This window comes from Dama dama, chromosome 6 (assembly GCF_033118175.1).
Source record: "Dama dama isolate Ldn47 chromosome 6, ASM3311817v1, whole genome shotgun sequence".
NCBI lineage: Eukaryota > Metazoa > Chordata > Mammalia > Artiodactyla > Cervidae > Dama > Dama dama.
Window position 1 is genome coordinate 30694190 of NC_083686.1, and position 25090 is coordinate 30719279.

At 33.7% G+C, this 25090-nt stretch overlaps 1 protein-coding gene across 1 annotated transcript in view; it reads right to left on the minus strand.

Annotated features, from left to right (window-relative positions):
* The window catches only part of CSN1S1 (casein alpha s1), a 62988-nt gene that overhangs the window by 29636 nt on the left and 8262 nt on the right, over positions 1-25090 (minus strand). The window contains exons 2-4 of the mRNA XM_061145573.1: positions 5274-5336; positions 2851-2889; positions 2392-2415 (exon numbers count right to left, since the gene is read on the minus strand). Coding sequence (XP_061001556.1) covers positions 2392-2415; positions 2851-2889; positions 5274-5336 — 126 coding nt within the window. The remainder of the gene's footprint in view (positions 1-2391; positions 2416-2850; positions 2890-5273; positions 5337-25090) is intronic.

A 25090-nucleotide genomic window follows, 5' to 3' on the forward strand; every position in this document is an offset into this window, starting at 1 on the left:
TGGCCACCTGATGCAAAGATCCGACTCTTTAGAAAAGACCCTGGTGCTGGGAAAGATAGAGGGCAGGAGGAGAAGGGGATGTCAGAGGATGAGATGGTTGGATAGCATCACTGACTGAATGGACATGAGTTTGAGCAAGCTCTGGGAGATGGTGAAGGACAGGTAAGCCTGGCATCTCCAGTCCATGGGGTCACAAAATTGGGCACAACTGAGCAACTGAGCAACAGCATAGCCCATTGATCCTATATAATTGCTGCAATAGATTCTTTCTGCCCAAAGACTACCCTCAACACACAAGAGAGTGAACTCTTACCCTGGGATGACAGAAGCAGGGTTTTAATTTTTTGAGTCAGATGTTTCATTTTTAAACAATCATGCACATTTTCCTTTTTACTCTTGATATTAATAAAGAAGCAAAGTTTCTCCTGATCATGTAAATGTCAAATTTCCTCTCCTGACTTTATCTGGCACAACATTGTACATTCTTGGGTATGATAGCCCTGCTTGAGGAGTTCAATCGCACAATTGGAGTGGATAGCTTTCTTAAAGTGTAGAGCATATCCTATTTATGATATATAAGTGTAGAGTTTATTAAAATAAAGATCTTACCTTAGCGTCTTCCATGGCATGATCCTTAGAAAAGAAAAGAGAATTAACTTTATTTTTCATGACAACCATTCCAATGTAAAATGATTACCAAATAAAATGGATGCCAAAGGAAATAGAAATGGGTGGCAATAGTGAAGTGGTAAGGAAAATAAAAAAAAAAAACCTACCTACCAGGCTAACTGAAGAGTTTGCCTCTTTAATCTGCATTTCAGAGTTCAATAAAAAGTACTGTAGATTTTTGTATGTTTTGATAAATCAGTGTAAATATCCTACATTTTCCTTTAACTAGCCTAACTTCTTTTTTTCTTTAACTTGGCTTTTGGATGACAAACCAGAGCATTGGATTAAAGATTATGTGAAAAATAAAAGTGCACAAAGCATTGGTTCAGTGATGTATAAATATTTAAACAAAATGAATTTTCTCCATGTAGTGTGTTGTGTTCAGTTTCAGTGGCCATAGCAGTATTGAGAACAGTGAGATGATACATAGAATTTAAGCTCAAAATACTATGTTGGTTTAGTTATCCAGCCAATTTTGGTCATCATACATGTTGCATCTTTTTTTCTTTGAATTAAAGATATCTGTTTTAGTTTTGGCCTTAGAAAATTGTTCATTCATTTTGATTAGAATATTTAAAGGGTATTTGATTAGGATATTTTTTACTTCTTTCTTTCCCTTATATTATACTTAATAGTTTTAAAATAAAGAATCTTACTTCAGTTGATTCACTCTCCAAGAAAAGATGCTCAGTCAGGTATGAAGAATAATTAAGAAGATGCAAATTTTTAAAGACCTGTATTTTTTTTAATAACAAAGCTATTAAAACTTTGAAAAACAACCTTGATCAAAAAATTGTGTTTAAAAAAAGTAAAAAATCAATTGTGTCTATGTAAAACCTTTTTGGAGCAGATATATTGCTTTATGTAGTACTCAATAAAACATTCTTTCTGTTTTGGTGATAAGTGAAAATAGTCTGTCAGTACATAATTGCACTAATTCATTCTTTCATCCATTCATTCATTTATACTAATGCCTTGTCTCCTCACAGTTGCAAAGTTAAATCAATAAAATCAATGTTTAGAATTCTCAGTAGATCTCATCAATCCTTTTGAAAGTTCAAGAAAACTATAAATGTTGCAGGAAATTTTTTTCTAAAATGTTATTCCTACTGCACAAAGCATTTTTGACATAACACCTTAAGAAAATTTTCATATTTTCATTACCTTGAGTTCATCACATTGTTTTTCCCTTAAAAATTCTCTTTGTCAAAACCAATAAATTGTAGGTTGCAAAATATGATCTTGAGATAACTTTAAAATAATTTAACTATCATTTATGTTCCTTACCTTGCTCAGTTCATTGATGCTCTCCTTAAGGACAGAAAAGAAGAGAGAAACATGAATGAATGGATATCTGTAAGAAATGTATCTTACATTGTGCTGCTGCAAATTAAAAAATAAATATGCTTTTTGTGAATGCACTAATATTTCTTGCTGTATCATTTCTTGCATTATCTCCTTGCTAAGTTTTCTTTATTTAAGCTGTCAGTACATTACTGTGCACTTAAAAATGTTTAAAAACTTTGTTCCAGTAAATTTGACTATTATTATCTTTCATCTTGTTTAAGTCATAATTCTGAGTTATCTTGATCTCTCTGTCTGGTTCAATAATCTAGTGTCTATTTCCATAAAAAGGCAATAAAGAATTGGGATAACACCATAAATAACACAGAATAAAATGCTTTGTTAGTTCTGTAGTATATTCTGTTCAGAATTTCTTACCTTTCCAAACACTTCTGGAAAAGGCTACAAGGAAAAAAGATTATGTTAAAAATCATTCAGACCAAGTTGGGTTGCCTATCAAATCTTTTAAATAGTGGTCTTGAAAATTTCTATTTGTGTTCTATTTGACAATTCAGTCGTGAAATTAGAGGAGACACAATACATCCAGGATATTGTAGAGATAGAACATTCCATCATAATGAGAATGGAAATTGTAAACTTTACATAGATTATGCACAAGACAGCATAAGTGTTTTACAAAGAGTCAAATGTATAGGTACAGATTAATATTTAAAGCAGCTTTTTAATATTTGCATATATAATTTCAGTATTCTTTGTGGTTGCTTGGGTGAGCAAATGAAGAAAAAATTTGACCAAGTGAAAAAAACTTATAAAGAAAAATTAAGTTGATTTTTCCAGAAAAATACATTTGTCATTTAAGAAGTGGATAACACTTACCGCCACAAAAAGCCTGAGTAAATTTTCATTGAGGACTTCCTGTAGGAATTAAATTGTGAATTGTAAAAGTGAAAAACAGTCAAAAAAGGAGAATGTTTTTCCATTTGAACACAAGTTCTCCATTTATTTAGGTAAACCAAAATATTTCTTAGGTAAAATAAGAGATAATTAGTTTCAATTTTATGATCTTATTTTAAAATTCTGAAGGAGACACCATATTTGGTTCCTTCTTTACCAGGCTTATAGGTTTAGTCACTTCATACTTATCAAGTGCCAAAGGAGGCATTAAATAGGAATGCAATGAAAACAGAAAATTGAGAGAGTAATCAACTATCTGAGTACCTGGATACAATTGAAATGAATCTATACAAATGAAAATTGAAATGAAGAAGACATTCAGTATTTATCACAGCTAACTGAAAGAGAAATTAGTTGGGGTAAAGAAAGAACCTTACCTCTCTGCTATCTGGTTCATTCTATAAAGATTAAAAAATGAATTAAGCAGTGGATAGGGTGGAAGATTAACGACTCTTGTAGAAGTGCATGGTAGAGTATCTAATTTAATACTCAGTGTGTGAACTGAGATCAAGTTGTAAATCATATGTTTGAGTGCAAGGAGAAGAGATAGAAAGAATCAGTAATCCATTAAAATAGACCACATACACATATTCTGTTTAACTAACTACAGCTCTTGAATAATAACATTTTTATTAATCCTAAGTACGTTAAGTCCAAATGCCCTCTTCTCTAAAAAGGTTTGTGAGAGCAGATCAATATTCAACTCAATAGTTGAAGATATTGCACCTCAGAGAATGTGAAACTGGCTGTTTTCTAGAGAAGGGAGGAATGGGACTGCAATCTATATATTAGCAATTTATCATCACTTAAGCTACACAATTACAGTGAGTTCTTGGAACATAGTGTAGAGCACTCACTTGAGGGAGTCCTTGGTGCCCGATAGGATGTTTCTGTTACAAAAAAAAATGCAAGAATTGTAAAACCAAAAGCACTCAAAATACAATAATAATAATATCACAAGGCACATGGAATACTATACATTTAATACTGCTGTTTAAGCAGTTTGTATTTTAACAGCTAAATTTGACACCAAGTTCCCCCGGGAGGGAAAAAAATGATTTTATTGACAAAAGTCAAAGAAAAATAAATTATCTTCTATTTTTAGAATATGGTGGAGCAAAGTATGTAAAAAGACAAAAAATAATCTGAAATATTGTTTGTCTGGATTTTATTTTTTATCATAAATTAAATTATATAAAAGTTTAACTCAATCTTAACTGTTTTTAACTGTTAGTTTTAACTGTTTGTTTTAACTCAACCAATTTTAACTGTTGGAACAAGATTTATGTTTGTTAAATGTTATCACTAAAAAATGATATTTTCTTTTGAAAAGGATTAAAGAATCTGTTTGCTGGGGGGTCTATATCTGTTTCATTGATAAAAGCACAAGATATGGGCTACTCCGATGATACATTTCTGAAGAACTCGGATGCTTTTTTTGTAATTTATTGTCAGATATTTCCTTCTTTTGATGCTTATGGTTTAGCACAGACAGAACTCTATTGGTTAAGAAGCTGGATTATTAGTGATCCTTCATTATTCAAAATTTAGAAAATAGGAGTTTAACAATAGAATATCTCAGCATTTCAGAAACTTTTGCATCTATATTTGATAGTTTGAGTGTCCAAATATCAATGACTATTATTTTATTTGAATCGTTTTCTTGTCAGTTGATTCCTCTTTATTTATTTATCATTATCTAGAGGTCACAAAGGAACAGAATAACTTTTTGTTTCACATTAGTAACTGAATTTGTTTTTTGAGAAGAAACTTAAGTTACTTTACATTATCTAGTTTTTCTCCCTACAAGGACCAAATTATTAGATCTTTGAATCAGCTGAATGAGCCCAACTTTCTGTACCTTGGGAAATATTGGTTGGCATGAGCCATCTCAAATGAGAGTTTGATTTAGGTTCCAAAAGTGGATACATTGGAATATAGAGCTTAATAGCACATTTGGTAATACAATATTGGACATATGTATGTTTACAAATATGTTAAGCCTATAATGGACCCAGGCAAGGAGACTAATTACCTTCTTTGATGCTCTTTATTGTATTATTAATTACCTTATTTTTTTTTTAATTTTTAATTTTTTATTGTGAGGTGTTTATATTTCAAGTTAGAGATTTTATTTGGAGTTAAGTCTTTGAATGAACTAAATAATAATGATCAAAATGCAAAGGATCACCATAGCTTTAATATCAACACTTTAATAGCTAATTAGAGACCATCAAATTCTTTACTACTACAATATCTTGCACTTGATGAGACTTGCATCAAATTGCATTTGAGATGACTTCAAACAAGAATCTAGAATCTTCTAAACTCTCTACTGTACTCACAGGCCTGGCAAGAGCAACAGCCACAAGACAGGTAAGGATGAGAAGTTTCATGGTTGTCAAGATCTGTGTAAGAAAACAAAATAGTTAGGTCTTATAATAAAATTTGATTCATGAAAAAAAAATTCTTGATTTTTCCAACAAAGGAGTATATTATGATAAAAGTTGTTTCACTTGAAAGTAATATTTTTATTCATTTAGTTTTTAATTTTGCTCTTAAATATAAATATTTACCATTGAAATTATCTTGCTTAGTGCTTATGTGAAATAAAAAATACCAATATCTACTACACTTTAAAGTAAAGCATTTGATCCTGAAAGTAATAATAGGGTTTTGTCAGAGGAATAGAGAAGCATCAGTATTTAAATATTACAAATTTTAAAATACTACTATAAAAACTAAAAAGAAATTTCCTCTTAGATCATTGTTAAAATTGATAAACTAAAACCCACTGGTAAGTTACATTTAATTTTATCTGTAATTTTTTGAAAATGTCTTTATCTTTTACCCTGCTCTTTCAGAGTCTTCATGAAAAGCATTGTTTGTGCATTATGTAGAAGCTATTAACCTTCATTAAATTTTTAAAAGGATCTAGCTATTACTTAATTTTGCTATGTTGATATATCCATGACATGACTCTATGAAGATGATTGAACAGATTCATAAGTCAAACATATCATGTTTGACTCCTAGAGTTCCATTAAATTGCAAGACCCCAAAATATATACATTTATATGTGCTGGAAAAATGAGTTTCAGATAAATAAGGAAAAATTAGATTATACATGAAATTTGTTTATACCCTAGTCAGCGAACTAATGACAGATTATTTTATATAGGTTGCTTCAGTTTACAAACTGCAGAATCTACCTGCATTTGTTAAAAAAGACATATTTATAAGCCCCAAACGAGTTTACTGTTTTCATCCATTTGTATCCTTATAAATATCCAAATTTAATCATGTTTATAAAAGCAGTCATTTATATCTAATTGTCTATCACTGATGTATCCTTTATAAAATTAACTTTATTAACCTAATTACATGGAATAAAAATGGCCTTGAAATATTCTACCAGAAATGACCTTCACTATGAAAACAAAAATATTATAAATTATTCTGTATGACAACTTTTTACAGAATTTGACAAAAATGATTCAAATTATTTTACCATAAATCTATACTGAAGTTATGTATCTACATTTCCAGTATATAAGAATTTAGTTTTAAAAATTATCAGAAAATTTGGTCTTTATAAAAATATTTAATTTTTTATCTATAGCTCTGAGACAGATGGTATCAACAGTTGCAAATGTATTTTTAATCTAACAGTGTATCATAGGAACGTACCAATACTTGCAATCACATAGAAAAGTTGCAACAGCATATTAGTGAAGAATGAAAGATGAGATAGAGGAAAATCATAGAAATTTTGTTATATGTATACACAATACCTTGAATCCAAGACTGGGAAGAAGCAGCAAGCTGGGTTGATGATCAAGGTGATGGCAGACTTTTGCTTTTAAGCTATTTAAACCTAGTGATTAGTAAAATGCTAATTTTGTGGTTTCAGTTTAACCAATAGGTTTATTTAAATTCTAAGAATTCTCTCACATAGGAAATCAATGTTCTGTTCAATTTCTCTCCCAAGAAATTCTAAGGAGAGTTTACAACAAAGAAGTGATTCATGCTCTGGTACCAAATTATACAGGAAATGGAATGGCATTGTTCTAAATTAAAATGCAAAAAAAAACCAAACAAACCCTAGATTTATGGTTATTATGAGAACATGCATTTATATCAATAAAATTTCCTTTGTAACTTTTGAAAAATTCAATACCTGTAAAGGAAATTCTTGGGACAAAATGGGGGTCTTCAAAAATTTTCAATTTTTATTAACATACAAGACCATGAGAAGAATTCATTATTCATTTCACTTCTTAAAACTCAATTAATCCACATTATTTATCTTAATTATTTACCTTGTGGAATAATTTACATTATGTGTGGTCTGACCTTTTTGTACTGCAAAAAGAAAATATAATTATTGTATAAACTTTGGTGGCATTTTAATTATACTACCAAGCAATTTGTTGTTTGTTTAGGGTGTTCTAGTTGTGGTAACTAGTTCATTCATTGCAGTATAAATTGTTGTTTAGTTTCTAAGTTGTGTCCAATTCTTTGTGACCCCATGGACTGCAGCCTGCCAATCTCCTCTGTCCATGGGATTTCCCAAGTAATAATATTGGAGTGGGTTGCCATTTTCTTCTGCAGGGTGTCTTCCCTACCCAGGGATCAAACTCAGGTCTCTTGCATTGGTAGGCAGATTCTCATTACAGATTACTTAATTAAAATTAATAATTATTCAAGAATTACAATTTTAAAATATTGCAAAAAATAAACCATAACTCTGATTTTCTATCTTTTAAACAAGTAAAAGAAAAAAAATTCTATCTCTCCAGTTCTTAATTGTACTCCTAGAATTAACTGGCATTGTACATTTTAGAAAAATATTATGTGCTAAATAAAATATACAAGTGAGGGTTTTAGAAACTTGTTGATTGCAACTCCTTGTTTATAAGAAAGGAATCATATTATATACTTAAAAAAATCTATAGTGATATTTACAGTGTATTCACAGTTATATGACAGGAACATTATCTTGTATTAAAAGAAATTTCAAAACTGTTCAGGCTCTCCACTTTGAAGATAGAAAAGACTATAATTTCCCATATTGAAGTTTTCTTTAGATATTATCTTCCTTACTGTCTGTTTCACATCAATTTCAACAAGATACTCGTGTTTTCTATTGACTCGGATTTATTCAAGGAGCTGAGAACAAAAATCCTTGCTGCATTGTAATACTCTACGTCATCTTCTCCCAGGAGTGTATCTGGACTTTCCAGGTGGCACTAGTGGTAAAGAACCTGCCTGCCAATGTAGGAAACATTAGAGATGCAGGTTCGATATCTGGGTTGGGAAGATCCCTTGGTGGAGGAAATGGCCACCCACTCCATTGTTCTTGTCTGGAGAATCCCATGGACAGAGGAACCTGGCAGACTACAGTCCACTGGGTCGCAAAGAATTGGACATGACTGAAATGACTTAGCATGCATGCAAAGGCGTGTATCCACCACAATTTGAAAACATCAGTCCTTTGACCTCATCCTTCTTCATAGTCCAATTCTCACATCTGTATATGGCTACTGGAAAAACCATAGCTTTGACTATAAAGACATTTATCAGTAAAGTGATGTCGCTGCTTTTTAATACGCTGTCTAGGTTTGTCAGAACTTTCTTTTCAAGGAGCAAGTGTCATTTAATTTCACAGCTATAATCAATGTCTGCGGTGATTTTGAGTCCAAGAAAATAAAATTTGACACTACTTCCACCTCCCCGTCCCCCTCTATTTTCCATGAAGTGATGGGGCAATATGCTATGAACTTAGTTTTTTGAACACTGAGTTTTAAGCTGTAGATGATAGACTACACAACTGTGGCTATCTGGGTCATTAAGACCTTTTAAATACAGTTCTTCTGTGTATTCTTGCCACCTCTTCTTAATTTCTTCTGCTTCTGCTAATTCCTTTTTATTTCTCCCCTTTATCATGCCCATCTTGGTTGGGAAGATCCCCTTCTGGAGGATCTTGGGAAGTGGGAAATATTCCCTTGTGAAATATTCCCATGACAGCTGCAGTTGTTTTGAAGAGATTTCTAGTCTTTCTCATTCTATTGTTCTCCTCTACTTCTTTGCATTGTTCATTTAAGAAGGCCTTATTATCCTCTCTTGCTATTTTCTGGAACTCTGCATTCGGTTGGGTGTATCTTTCCCTTTCTCCTTTGTATTTTGCTCTCTTCTTTTCTCAACTATTTGTAAAGCCTCCTCAGACAACCACTTCAACTTCTTGATTTTTCCCCCCTTTGGAATAGGGTTGGTCACTGCCTCTTGTACAATGTAATAGACCTCCACCTATGGTTTTTCTGACACTCTGTCTACCAGATCTAATCCTTTGAATCTATTCATCACCTCTACTGTATAATCATAAGGGATTTGATTTAGGTCATAGTTGAATTGTCCACTGGTTTTCTCCATTTTCTTCAATTTAAGCCTGAATTTTGCAATCAGGATCTCAAGATCTGAGCCACAGTCAGCTCCAGGTCTTGTTTTTTATTGACTATATAGAGTCTCTCCATCTTTGGCTGCAAAGAATATTATTTATCTAATTTCACTGTTGATCATCTGCTGATGTCCATGTACAGAGTCATCTCGTGTTGGTGGAAGAGAGTATTTGCCATGACCAACATGTTCTCTTGACAAAACTGTTAGCCTTTGACTTGCTTCATTTTTAACTCCAAAGCAAAATTTCCTATTACTCCAAGTATTTCTTGACTTTCTACTTTTGCACTCCAATCTCCTATGATGAAAACGGCATTGATTTATTTATTTGGTGTCAGTTCTAGAAGGTCTTGTAGGTCTTTGTAGAACAGGTCATCTTCAGCATCATCAGTGTTAGTGGTTGGGGCACAGACTTGGATTACTGTGATGTTGAATGGTTTGCCTTGGAAACAAATGGAGATCATATTACTGTTTTTGAGATTGCATCCAAGTACTGCATTTCGGATTCTTTTCTTGCCTATGAGGGCTACTCTATTTCTTCTAAGGGATTCTTGCCCACAGTAATAGATATAATGGTAATCTGAGTTAAATCACCCATTCCTGTCCAATTTTAGTTCACTGATTGCTAAGATGTTGATGTTTACTCTTGCTGTCTCCTGCTTGACCATACCCAACTTGCCTTGATTCATGAACCTAACATTCTAAGTTCTTAATCAATACTGTTCTTTGCAGCATTGGACTTTACTTTCATCACCAGACACAACCAGTCATTTCTGCTTTGGCCCGCCTGCTTCATCCTTTCTGGAGCTATTAGTAACTGCCCTCTGCTCTTCCCTAGTAGCATATTGCACACCTTCTGACTTGGGGAGCTCGTCTTCTGGTGTCATATCTTTTTCCTTTTCATACTATTCATGGGATTCTCATGATAAGAATACTACAGTGGTCTGCCATTTCCTCCTCCAGTGGACCACAGTTTGTCAGAACTCTTCACTGTGACTTGTCCATTTTGGGGAGCCCTGTATGACATGACTCATAGCTTCATTGAGTTATTCAAAGCCCTTCACCACAACAAGTTTGTGATCCGTGAAGGGACTGAAGATTTATATAATACCAAATCATGCAAAATGATAGCCTACATTTATTTGATTTATATTGATATTTTCAATTTGCTTTATCACTTAAAATTCTTCGCTTCCAACTACTAAACAAGGCTTAAATTTGAGACACATAGTTAGACCATTTGTAATCAAATGGGCCTTTGCCTTGTGAATAAAGAAAAATATTAATTTTCTGATGTAACAGAGTCACACATAGGGTGACCGTAAATTTGGTCATTTAACATTGATCATCTGTGATAGTAAAAGGGTCTACTCTTAATAATTATAACAAAACAATAAACATAAATTGGACTAATTTAAGAGCTCAAGGGTATAGATATTCTAGTGATATCACAACTTGTTTTGAAAATACAACAAAATCTCTAAAGAAATGAAACTGGAAATAGATCAGGTAAGGGAGAACTAAGCTTTCTTGACTTTCAAATTTCAACAGTGAAAAAAAAATTGGATTTAAATTTATTAGAAAAATTAGCAAAAAAATAAAAAGAAACATTATTAACAATAAACATAGATTTTTGAAAAACAAAACTATGAGATAAGGGACACACTCTCCTCTGCAAGATTATGTACACTGTTGCTAAATATTCTAGTCCAGATTTGAACCTCTTTGGAGGACTGACTTTGTTTGAGACAGTGAATAATTCAGAATTTGAAGTTTCAAACTGGTTTGTCAAAATTCTCCCAGGAACATCTGACTGGTTAGTCTTCTAGGAAAGTGTTGCTTAATTATATAACAAACAGTCAACCTTCCAGAAGGAAAGTTACTGAGAAATGGGAAAGATATTTTTGTTTTTCTCTAGAAATCCATATGCCATGTGGAATCTAAGAAAAGATACGCAATAAGATTATTAATGATAGTTCTTGCTGCTGCTAAGTCACTTCAGTCGTGTTCGACTCTGTGCGACCCCATAGACGGCAGCCCACCAGGCTCCCCCGCCCCTGGGATTCTCCAGGCAAGAACACTGGAGTGGGTTGCCATTTCCTTCTCCAGCCATGAAAGTGAAAAGTGAAAGTGAAGTCGCTCAGTCGTGTCCGACTGTTAGGGATCTCATGGACTGCAGCCTACCAGGCTCCTCTGTCCATGGGATTTTCCAGGCAAGAGTACTGGAGTGGGGTGCCATTGCCTTCTCCTAATAGTAGCTCTAAGGTATTGTATAAAAAGAATTTTAGTATCCAGAACTAAAACAGAGTTCTTTTCAGGAAGTTTTATATAATGAATATATGATAGTACTGGAAATGTGGAACCTCTGCTAGATTTTATATTTGTATTTAAAACAGTGTCCTTTTTAACATGCTACTCTGTCAACTGGTCTTTGGAAATCTTAAGTGAACACAGTTTAAGTAAAGAGGTAGAATGTAGTGGTTGCAAGATAATGCCTCAAGGTCAAATTGTAAGTTTAATTTCTGGCTTTCAGTGACCAGCAGTGTAATTTTGCAAACTCATTTTGTCTCAATGTTTAGTAACATCCACTTCCTATGTGATTGAGAGGAAAAAGGTCACACACTTAGAAGAGTGCCTGAAATAAAATAGGTACTCGTTTAAAATTATCCATTATTAAAACATGATCTTTGAAGAATTCCATCTAATTATTTTGTGCCCAAATTATTTTCCTACTTCATGGACTTGTTAACTTTTGAGAATTTATGAATTATATTTTTACATTTATATATGCATAAAAAATGTACAGAAGAGTAAAGACAAAATTTCTAATAGTGACCACAATTGAAGAAAACTTGGAAAGGAATATGAAAGGGGAATAGAAAGGAGAACTTTTTATTTTTATTGATGAGATTTTTTATTAATGAAATCTTACACAATTTGATATTTACACAAAATAGTGAACTAAGACAGTGCTTATTAAACTTTAATGTGTTTATGAATCACTAGGATATCATGTTAAAATTCAGATTCAGATCTAGTAGATCTGAGATATGTCCTCTCTTTCTGCATTTTTAACAAGTTCTCAAGTGATATCACTGCTGGGAATCTATGTGACACTCTTTGAGTAGCTAGGAACTGAGAGATTTGAATATGTAAGGTATAGTCCTCTCTTTTAAACTTACACAATAATGAAAGTTTGTACACAAAATACCATTGAGAAATATGTAAAAACTTGAAAATTGTAACAATGTATAGGAGTAATAATGACATTAAAAATACTGAGTTGTGTTTCCATGAAAGTGTTCATCTTTATAACAGTGTCTAAAATAAAGCATTTCATTATCCAACCCTAGATTCTGTAAGTAGGATATCCCTCTAGTAACAGTTTATCTGTCTATGTTGTACTCTCCTTTTACCTCCAGCCAAAAATTCATTCATTTTGCACTAACAAGGCATTCACCTACCTAAGACAGCTGGGAAAAAATGGACTAAAATTTAACTCTGTTAACTAAATCCTACCTAATGAGTTCTTTCTGAAAGACTGTATTTTGGTCGGTAAAGAGATTTTACCTCTGAAGAATATTTCTTCTGACTTGACAAAATGTGGTTTTCTTGATTGGTAAATCTTCCTAGCTCTAGTCATTGGTTGTCCATGTTTAACAGTGTTAATATGAGGATATAATGTATTTAGCATGCCTTACTAACTCCAGGAGATAGTGAAGGACAGGGAAGCCTGAAGTGCTGCAGTTCATGACGTCACAAAGTGTCAGACATGAATTAGCAACTGAACAACAGTAACAACTAGCTATCAAAACTAACTATCTTATCCTATCAGATGGGATAATAAACCATCCTTCTGCAGATTGGAATGTATGCATTTATTAATCAATTTTTACAGTTCTTTGCATTGTTTAAAGTCTTCTTTTAATTATGAATCCATTTACTCTCTGTGAGAATTGTGTAGTGAAGAGAAAGCAGAAATTATTCTTTCTTTTGTAGATAAGGAAACCAAACCATCTGTAAGTTAAGTAAATTAATTTCTGTACAAGGTCGTGCATCTGATAACCAGGAAAGGATGAGTCAGATCTTCCAACACCAAAACCTCTGCTCTTTCTAATATACCCTGCTGCTCATTCTTTTACTCAACAAAAATGCTTAATATATGCAAGATGTTGTATCTTTAGATAAATCATGAAGAAGGCAACATTCTAGCAAGTGGAGAATGCCTAAAATGCATAAAAGATGAACTGATTTAAGCCATCAGGGGTAGTGTTAGAGTAAGAGGAACTAGCGGTATAAAAAGGACTCACATTGTTAAAGACAAACTTTACAATAATTCTGCAGAAGGCTGCATACTTTCAGACATGTGATTCCCTAAATCCAATATGATCCAACAACAATCTTCTAATGCTTTTGTCTTTCACTAACTACAGCAATATCAATAATAACAATGCTTTTTCATTCACTAACTAATCTTTAATGGTGGGTAAATGTTTGCACTCTTATGGAAGTGCTTAAGTGTTAGAGCAGACAGAGAAAGACATTGGGAATTTGACTGGGTCATTTGAGTGGGCACTGATATTTTCTAGGATCATGGCAGTTTCAAGATGGAACAGAGAACAAACTGTAGGATCAGGATTGTCTTAGGGAACCCTGAAGGACAGTAAATGGTAGCTGTGAGATGAGGAAGACTCTAGAATAACAGAGATTTTAAGGTAAGGAGGCCATTTGACTAAAACTAGTAGAAAAAGTGAACAGGAAGTGGAAAGAGAAGCAGAATGACCATTCCTTCCCCTCCTGGAGGTCCTTCTGACCTCCAGATACAGGTGATAACACAGAAGGGACACCTTCTTCCCCCTACCCACTGTGAGAAGTTTATAAAATGAGATATTTTATCTGGGAGATTCAAATTCAAATGTCTGTCTTTCTTGGAAGTAAAGAGGATGAAAGGAGTTAATGGCAATGTGATTAAATTTTTACAGACACAGCAAAAAGGATTATTGAGGGAATGTGGAGCTGGTATGCTTTAGGCTGGAGATTCTTAGAACATGGTTGTTGATTAAAATTTACTGTGACAAAAGATATAGTATAGTAGGGAAGATTTCACAGAGGCACATGAAAAGTCATGTAAAAGCTAACAGGTAGAAGTAATTTCAAGATTTAATTCCTAAATGGCTGATATAAAAAGCAAAGGACAATGAAAGTCCAAAAGACAGGCAGCATATGATGGAATGATGTGGCTTGAAATTTGAAATGACTATTAATATTTGGGTAAGATTTGGAAAGTTGAGAAGTGAAAGGGAGATTTACAGATGAGGGAAGAGCTAATGGCAAAGGTGTAGAGGCATCAAATTAAAACTAAAATAATTCTGTTGGGGAGACAAACCAATACATTAATAAATTTTATATACTGACAGGCACTATAATTGTTGAGGAACACAAGAACACTGAAGGTGCAAAAAGGGAAGTATTAATCTCAGCATGAAAAGATTAGGAAAGGGGTCTTGAAAGATGAGTAAAAGTGTATGAACTAAAGTGAGGAAAAAGGGAAGGGGGTTAAACATGGAGGTGGGAGGGAGGTCTTGGTCTGAAGTGTACCATAATCACCAGGGAAGTGATGAGTGGCGCAGGTGAAAAGGAAGGCAGCAAGCAGAACATGGAAGACCATCAGTACAAGGAACAACTTGAACTTGATTTTGAGAATTAGAAATTTTCCTTTGAGGAAGGCAGATGCCTGAAATGCTGGCATTCTCTCCTTAGAAGGTGAGGTGAAGTTCTACAGTGCTCTTCAACTCTGCCCCACGTCTCCCCACCCCAGCTCTTCCTGCATGTCATCGCTTCCTCTTGCTCTTTCAAATCAGGATGGTCATGGATTGTTTCAGTCCAAGTATCTCTGAGACCTTCCTCTTCCTCTGTCTGGAAGCCCTCTGAGAAGGTTAAAGGAAGTATTAATAGAGCCCTCTCTGCTCCAACAATTCACAGCTATGTTCCTGGCCTCCAGCGTCCCTTGTTCTGAGCGGTCACCTGAGGAGAAAAGGAAGGTCATCTCCTCAATGTACTGATTATTGTAGTGCCAACACTCAAATGCAGCCATAGTCTTCCAAAAGAAGAGCAAGCTGTCATTTAACAAGCACTTTTTTAAAAAAAGATTAATTTATTTATTTGGCTGTGCCAGGTCTCACTTGTGACACTTGAGATCTTTAGTTTGTGACATATGGGATCCAGTTCCCTGACCAGGGGTTGAACCCAGGGCCCTTGCAGTGGGAGCACAAAGTCTTAGCCACTGGACCAACAGGAAAGTCCCTGATCAAGCACTTTTAACAAGTCAGACATTCAGGTACTGTGTTAGTACCTTTAAAAGATTTTCTCATTAATATGATTTTTCTCATGGTAACCTCCAAAAGTAAATACCATTGTTATTTAGATTTTAGAGATGAAGAAACTAAGGCTTGCAGTAGTTAAACAGCTTTTCCAGGCTAATACATAAACGGTTAACTGGACTTTGAACCAGGCCATTTTATTCCAGAGGCTCTACTCTAATGCACTGTGGCTCTTTTTTTGGTCCCACTGAGCAGCACATGGGATTTTAGTTACCTGGTTAGGGATCAAACCCATGTTTCCTGCCTTGGGAGCTTGGAGTCCTAATCACTGGACTTCCAGGGAAGTCCATGTGCTTTATTTTTAAAATGTACCCCCAAAGACTTTCTGTGTCCTTGGTAAGAGTCCAAACACGTGGCTTTATCATGTTTATTTGTTTTATTATTTAAATGTATAATCAAGTAGATTACTGAAACATTAAGTTCAATTTTAGAGTTTCTGATATTTAACTTGTAAAATGAGGCAAAAGGTTTGAGTCACAAGCTTTACTTATTGTAGAAGAGTTGTAGATTTGGGTTTAGTGACTGAATATTTACACAATTGTTAGAAATCAATAAGAGAAAAAAAAAGAAAAGATAATTCATTAACCTTCAACCCAAAGATAAGAAGCCACTGGTAAAAATGTGTAGTGTATTTTTTATCTATACACATACAAGTGTATTATATTGATTTCATAAACTACTTGTTCTTCTACTTTTTGTTATGTTGTTGTCACATTTTCCTAGTGGCATTTTTATAATTAGTAATAATTAAGAAATTTTAAGCGATGGATCCTGTTCTTTAAAATTCAAAATGTAAAAGAGGTAAATGTATATTCCTTTGGTTGCAATATTTCCTGATGGAATATGGTTTTTTAATTCCCTGGGGCTCTTTTCAGTTTCTATGAGCGACAATTTCCCACATTTTAGATACATGACAATGTATTTAGCCTCCATTTAAAAGTAATTTTTTATTTTCAGAGTTTGATTTTGTTTTCTGCCTTTTACATATGGCCGTAACATGTACACATGTACATGGGTTTTATTGCATACCATCTAGCGATGTCTTTTGCATATAATTGTGAAGAGCAATTGGAAATTCATGAAAGAGTGTATAAACATTTCTGATCTTTGATTCAGATTTTCAAATACCTTTCACAACTGGTATTTTCAATTTATAAAGGCATAATTAATGTTTGAAAGTACTTGTTTGACCATTAGCTTTATGCCAAATACTCATCTGACTTGGAAGTTTTACATCTTTGTTAATTTCATAAAATTATGAACAAAAAATTATATTATTTAATATTAAGTTGCATCTTGATTCTGTACCTTTTGCCTTTTTCTTGAGAAATGCTTTTATATTTTTGCAAATTTTATTCAATCATAAATATATTTATCTTGCCAGTCATTAATTTTGTGGACATATTTTCATAAATGTTATTTTCCTTTTAATGTTATGATGGGTTTGATATTGAGATGTATTCAACCTCTAGATAATCAAATGAATCACATTTTTACTGTATGGAGTTTCTTTTTTCTATATTTATTATCACTGAAAGTAAAATAGTTATCATAGTTTTATGTCCTTTTATTCACTAGGTTGATATAATAAATGCAATTTGTTGTAATGCATTGAAAAACTCATATTTCTACAGTGTTATTTTTTTCCAAAATCCAAGGAGAAAATTCTAATCATCAAAACCTTCAAAAGGAATATCATTAGCTTCACACCCAGTTTTGATCCTGGCTTTCCTATTTTTAAGTTTCAAATTATTATATACATTATTTGCTCTAGTTTCAGTCTTTACATTTATTTCTGAATTACTAACTTTTAAGACAAAACAGGAAATCAAAATAGCTCGATCTCTGTTTAAGGAGACATTAGAAACAGATGTCAAGGACATTTAATTGACCTTAAAGCTATTGCATTATCTTGGTCAATACTGACAGGTCACTCAAGGTAAGGAAGCATCCATCATCTAGAAAACAATGGCTCTTCTGTGGTATGTCAAATGCAGGTTCTTAAAAATGTCCTTGTCTCAGTCAGGTAGGTTGTACAGTTTACTAGAGTTCTTCAAGACAATGAAATAGTTAGTCTGAACAGTATCTACTTTATTTAATTTAATTAGAATATTGGGGCTTTTTTTAACTTATAAAGTTATAAAATTTGTTGACAACCAACAAATTTCTGTAATACAGTCTTTAAATTCAATAAAGCATCACATAATTTTTGGCAAGGTTTAATTTAAATTGTTCATTTGTAATTTATGTTATACATAAATCTTTATCTTAGATTGTACTATATATGTGATTTAAACTTTGGCTTTATCAGTTTCTTTTAAGCATAATACTTGCTTTATAAAGACTTATTTTAATGTCATGCTCCCATTTTGGAGAGAGGGTAATACAGGATATAATATTTACCTTATATCTTCTACAGGTATAAGGGCAATGGTTTTTCCATGCTCCCATTTCTCTTTTTTTCAAACAGACAAACAAGAAACATTACTGTTGCTTTATCATAACTTCTTTTACCAGTTTATACTGGAAAAGAAATGTTGGGAACCTTTGTTATATGCCTAACAAGCAACTGTTTCTATAAATTTCTTACAAATCAATATTAAAATCCAGAATTCATTTTGAAAGAGAATATATGAAGTTAAAAATAAAAACTAGTTTAAAAATGAGGGGACATTAGAAATGCCCTGATGCTGGGAAAGATTGAAGGCAGGAGGAGAAGGGGACGACAGAGGATAAGATGGTTGGGTGGCATCACTGTCTCAGTGCACATGAGTTTGAGCAAACTCTAAGAGATGGTGAAGGATGGGGAAGCCTGGTGTCCTGCAGTCTATGGGATCACAAAGAGTCGGACACAACTGAGCCGCTGAACATGTACAGAATCTATCTTCACAGAAGCATTTGGATACCTATGCTGGCCCTTCACTGAATATTGAGAAACAGTCCCCCAATCTTGCTTTTCCTCATGTCCTGCAGATAGAATCATTGACTGCCTTTGTTTTGGACCATTTTTCCAAAGTTTTTTTTTTTTTTTTTTAATAACCATACTAGATAGACAGAGATAGTGTCACTATTCAGGGCAAAGGATATATTTTCTGTCCATTTGTAATAAAGATCATGGTTCTTTGCAGGGTAAAACTCAGGTAAGCTGGCTGTTCATTATAAAAAACTGAGTTCCTTACATTTAGAATTCTTCGCCATGGTACAACCCACTGTGTATACAGATCATCACCTGGCCCTCTTCAGACAGCACTGTAAGAACTGGGGAAACTAATGCAAATGCCGATACTCTCCTGTGGTTGCTTGTGTCCAATAAATCTTTTGTCTTATGTTCAGTATTTGCAGTCTTCTGTTGGTATCTGTGAAACTGTGGCAGGCTATTTCTTTACCTTAAGTCACAGACCCTTAAAATTTCTGAAACTTAAGTCCTGACATTTTACAGTATTTCAGTGTCCATTTACGGAAATATTTTAATCAAGCTCAGTTTGCAGATTTTGTTTGGAGCTATTGATTTTGGGAAAGAAGGAAATGAGGAAGGAGATGAATATCAAGGGAACCATCAGAAAAGAAGTCAAGCTTTTCTCTGGTGAATGATTCTGGAAAAAAAAATAAAGAGAAAAGCAATGAACAAGAAAGCCAAACACAAGAATGAAGGCATCGACTGAATGGAAAGCCAATGCTCTTTTTCACTGATTAAAGTATATTTACATTGGAGAATGAAAATTGTCATAGACATAATTTCCCTAAGTGTTTTGGAGTATTATTGACATTACAGCCTTAAATCAGTAACTTTTGTAAAGGGGTTTTGAAATAATAAGAAATTGTCACTCTTTTGGCATCTTGCAACCAATATGGTAAATATGACAATTTGATAAGATTTTTTAAATATGAAAGCACTTTATATCAAACAAGTTATCAAAACTTTTCAAAAAGTAATAAATCAAGACTTTCAGTTTTACTGATAATTATATCATATTTCAGTCAGTTAAAGTTTAAGGTTTTGAGACCACCTGCCCATTAGGTTTGATCATTTTGAAGACCAATATTAACAGTATAAGAAAAGAAAATTTCTAAAATGAAGGATAGAAAGAAGCAATGAAAGAAAAGATGGGGAGAAATGCACAAAGGGGAATAAAAAGAAATAAAATGAATTATGAACATACATTTGTGAAAAGAAATTTTTCTATTTTTTTTCCTTCCTTAGTTGTGGATTTTACTCTTACTCCACCATACGTTTGGATTAACTCAAAGTCCTTAGTTTTTTCATCACTTTCAGTTACTTTGCTTAATTTTGTGATGTTATTCTCTTTCTTCCAATATTCTAAATGAAAGTGTTTATAAATGTGTATATATATATATATATTTTACTATTACCGAAGATATGTAAGACTCCAAAACTTATGAAACAAGCAAAAGACATATAACAGAGAATTCCTATGTAGATATGATTAGGTGAAATAATAATGGGTGTTTTACCAAAAATCATAACTTCATCTTTTTTAAATCTTAAGTTTTGGTAAAGACAATTTGTTTCACCTAATTACCACTATGTTAGTCCCTAAGTCATGTCTGACTCTTTGTGACCCGATGGACTGTAGCCCTCCAGGCTCCTCTCTCCATGGGATTCTTCAGACAAGAATACTGTAGTGGGTAGCCATTCCTTTCTCCAAGGGGTCTTCCCAACCCAGAGATAGAACCAGGGTCTCTCGATTTGCACACAGCTTCTTCACCGTCTGAGCCACCAGGGAAGCCTCTAATTACCCCTATCAAGCTATAAATTGATTTTACATACTCAATAAACTTTGCTTTTGTTTCAGACTCAGTAACTTAGAAGATTTTAGAATTATGCAAGTAAAAGACATAAGACAGACAGAATTTGGTGGACAGGAGGAAAGGGACTGGATTGTGTGTATTTGTATGGGGTGTAGTGCCATGGGAGGGCCTCGACAACATAACATTATTCAGTTCTTGGTGGTATTGGTGAATACCAGCTATGTGATCAGAGGAAATATAGATAAGTGCCTAACCATTTCCAGGCTCATGGCCATTGTTTCTCTCTTTCCATCTAAATTCTCTATTTTTCTACTAGAACTAAGGAGTTAGAGACTTTTCAAACACTGCATGTTTTTGGTTCTTGATTACAAACCCTTGAAACAAGCTCTGACTATCTTAAGCAAAAGGTTATTGGAAAGGAGGAATCAGAAGGAGAATTTGAAAGATAGCTCTGAATGGTATAGAACAGAATAGCAAGGGAAACTAACTAGAATAGTCTGAACCTACACAATAGCTGGGCCATAATATCTAATATCATGTCTTCTCTTGGAATTACTCAATAAAGATTTATCATTCCAGGAGAGAAGGTCTCATTGTCAAGCTTGGGTCATGTTGCCCATAACAAAGTACAGAGAACTGGGATCTGGTTCTTTGCACTTCCGTAGTGAGAAATCAGGTGTGTGCACATGCCCTCTCACAAAGACTACATACAGTGGAGAAAAATCACTATCTCCAAAAGGAATTCAGAGAGCTACTTAAAAGTAGAAATTTGAAGATGTTCATAATATAAACCCTACTCAAACATGGATAGAAATTATCTCAATTCACTGTCCTAATAAACCAAATAATTAGTAGCTTTATGATCTGTCAGTCATTAATTTTTGATGCATAGTAGCAAATCAGGATGCATAGGCTATGAATAGACTTCCATTTATTGGTAAAGGGGATGCCTAGCATCTGAAACAGTTCTAATGCAGATAATACACATCTACGTGTTACTTATAGTCTGGTGCTTCCCAGGGGGCACTGGTGGTAAAGAACCCACCTGCCAATGCAGGAGACGTGAGACATGGGTTTGATCTCTGGGTTGGGAAGATCCCTGGAGGAGGGCATGGCATCCCACTCTAGTATTCTTGCCTGGAGAATCTCATGAACATGGAAACCTGGTGGGCTCCAGTCCACAGGGTTGCAAAGAGTTGGACATGACTGAAGTGACTTCCACACATGTAGTCATAGCACATTTTTATTTACTTGTTTATTTTCTGACTTTTCCATTATAACATGAACAAGAATATTTTTTTCCCATTTATTTTTATTAGTTGGAGGCTAATTACTTTACAATATTGTAGTGGTTTTTGTCATACATTGACATGAATCAGCCATGGATTTACATGTGTTCCCTATCCTGATCCCCCCTCCCACCTTTTTTGGTCTTAATTTTAATGCCTAGTACCATGCTTGGAGGTGTGTTTATCAGATACAGAAGTTAATGTATCCCCCATAGGAAATGAATAATATGTTCTGTGAATTTTGTTTTTTGAGTTTGTTTCATATTATACAATAATAATGCTCATATAATTAATTACTTTGAGACTTGAAGTACTCTGGAATCAGACCTATTTTTAAGATTTTCTGGCTTTTGATCACATAAGAAACATTGCTCAGGAAGTGTTTAACCTGAAAAAAAAAAAAAAAAAGACTTCTCAAATCTATGAAAAGAACTCAATAAAAACGTATTTATATATTGCATGCACCATGGAAGGTGTTCTTATCCTTATAACTCTGAAAGTAATTAGCATTAGATGGAGTATTCTTCATATTCCAAGAAGACTGAATTAGAAATTATAACTTCTGGAGACTTACACATTTTGACACAAGAAGGACCTCCTTTCTTGGCACTGAAGGTTATTCCACCTCAAGAATCCTAAATAAAACAAATTTGAAAAATTGTGTGACAATCGGTGGTTTTCCAACAGTCCTGAGATTGTTACCTACATTTTCCCCTGCAGTACTCAACTGATAAATCTGAATCTGCATTTTTGCAAACTAAAAACTACTGTGCAAAATGTTACCAGGTAAGGAGGGGAAAGAGAACTATGATCAAATATATATGGAAAGTGTCGGTTAAAGATTATTACCCGTTTCTTTTAAACTGTAGTTTTCAGAGCCTTTAAGTCACTAAGGTGTTTATAAATTTCCTAGAGAAAGAGTATAGAATGTAGTATTTCAAAAGCATATTTGATAAAGGAACCTTTTCTTTTTTGACATAATTATGGCTCCTTGAAAATTTTGGAAAATATTAGAGCAAATAGTTAGAAAGAGGCCTTGTTGGTGCAACTCAGATTTTTAAAAAATTTATTACTCTTACATATTCTCACCTTCTGCTGCTACAAGTTCCACACAATCTTCATTTTTTACAGTGACTTTTTGGCTCTTTAGTGGTATATATTGTCCATATCTAGGTCCATGAATGATTTTCCACTGGCTATTCTGAAATAAAATGTCTCCCCAGTAGAGAGAGGGGTAGTTTTTATTAGTAAGTTGAGAATTACCAAGATAGAATATTCTTCGGTGATATAATGCAAATGTGTGTAAATGACACAGCAAGAGTTTTTATAACTTGTAAGGCATGATATAGAACTCTACCTTTCCAGGATCTAGTGCAGTTCATTGGCTATATTATCTCATAGCTGAGAAAATTATAATTTGGATGGTAATAAAAAATAAATTAGCAATTGATCAATAGACACCTATCACTATGCAGAGAGACTGAACTAATATGATATTTTTAATGAATGAACAAACACATGAAAAAACACCAGTTAGAATACTGAGATCATAGTTCCTAAGAACAGAATCAAAGATGCTTTGATAAAATTTACAGCTTGTCAAGATTTAATATTCCCGTACTTATATTGTGTCCCTTAAGTTGAATATTCAGAAGAATATTCTGGCTATAATAGCATAATAGCCACAGAATTTTATATAATATCACTAGAGTAATAGAATTATTTATGTAATACAGCAATAAAATAATGTTGTTCAGGCAGAGTGGATTAGAGGTTGTTAATGCACATAGAATCTTCTTTAATACTTAAAACATATCTGAGTAGTATCTGGCAAATAGTGCAGAGATGATGCTGATTCGGTTCACAGAAATAATGTCCATAAACTCACACAATACAAAACATTGTACATCGATCATACTTTTCTTAGAAAAAACTCTGTGACCTACCAGATGCACCTACGTTGCCAACAGAAGTTTAGGAAATTCAGGCTCTCCACAAATTATGAGTTAGCTAATTTTAAAAATGTGGAATTTAGTTTATAATTTAAATTGGGAAGTCTTACAAAAGCCAAGAGATCAAGAGCATATTTGTCTTGGTTGACTGGTAGGCCCATATTACTATCGTCTTCAAGTAGGAAACAAACAAAAAATATATATCCTCTCTTAGAAAAATACTTTAGCAATACCTGAATAGGTTTGTCTAATCTGATCCAGATATTTTCATTCTGTTGGAAGTGTTTTTTATCAAAATAGCTATGGCAGAGTCTTCCTAAACATTCTGGATGGTGAAAAGATGAAAGCCATATTGTTGACATAAACCCTGGGAAGGAAAAAGCAGAAAATGTAATCCCAATTATTTGTATGATTGTGCACATTTTGCTGAAATAAAATAAAACAATTCCATCTCCAATTTTTGGTGTGATAAGTGTACTGAAAGAAGCAGAGCATGAGGAGGAGGACTTAAAATTATAAGCAAAATCATGTATACATACCTCTGCCTGAGCCCAGTTCAATCTATGGTTAAAATAGGTAAAGCAACTGGACAAGTAATATAATGAACCAATAGGGCACACAGAGCCACTCTGAGGAAAACTAGAAGCCCTCCTGAGAAGACGTAAGAGAAAAGCCAAAGATACTTTCATCTTGGATGCCTTCCTGAAAACCTGTGGGAAAAAGGAGAGCACATAGTCAGAAATTTAATAAATAAATTGACTAAACATTTAAACACAATAATTTAATGAAACTTTTCTAAAGATAAGGCACACTCTTTTGTTGTTATTTGATTTTCTATCCAAGGCATTTGGGGCAGCTGGTCAGGGCAAATGTTGGGCAGTTAAGGGCAATCTGAATCCTGTAGTCTACGAGGACAAACAGTGAAAAAGTGTCAGCCGCACAGCTGTATCTGACTCTTTGAGACTCGTGGACTGTAGCCCACCAGGTTCCTCTGTCCATGTAATTCTCCAGGCAAGAGTATTGGATTGGATAGCCATCCCCTTCTCCAGGGGATGTTTCTGATCCAGGGATTGAACCCAGGTCTCCTGCACTGCACGCAGATCTGTACTATCTGAGCCACCAGCAAAGCCCCAAAACAAAGGCAGAATGGATAATAAACTCAGATGTGAATTTTGAACTCATGTCTAGACAACATATAGAATAGAAAATGCAAAAGTTGGAACGAAGACTCAGGGGGAAATGATGAAGGGAAGGGGTTGTTAGGGAGTTTGGAATCAACATGTACACACTGCTAATATTTAAAATGAACAACTAA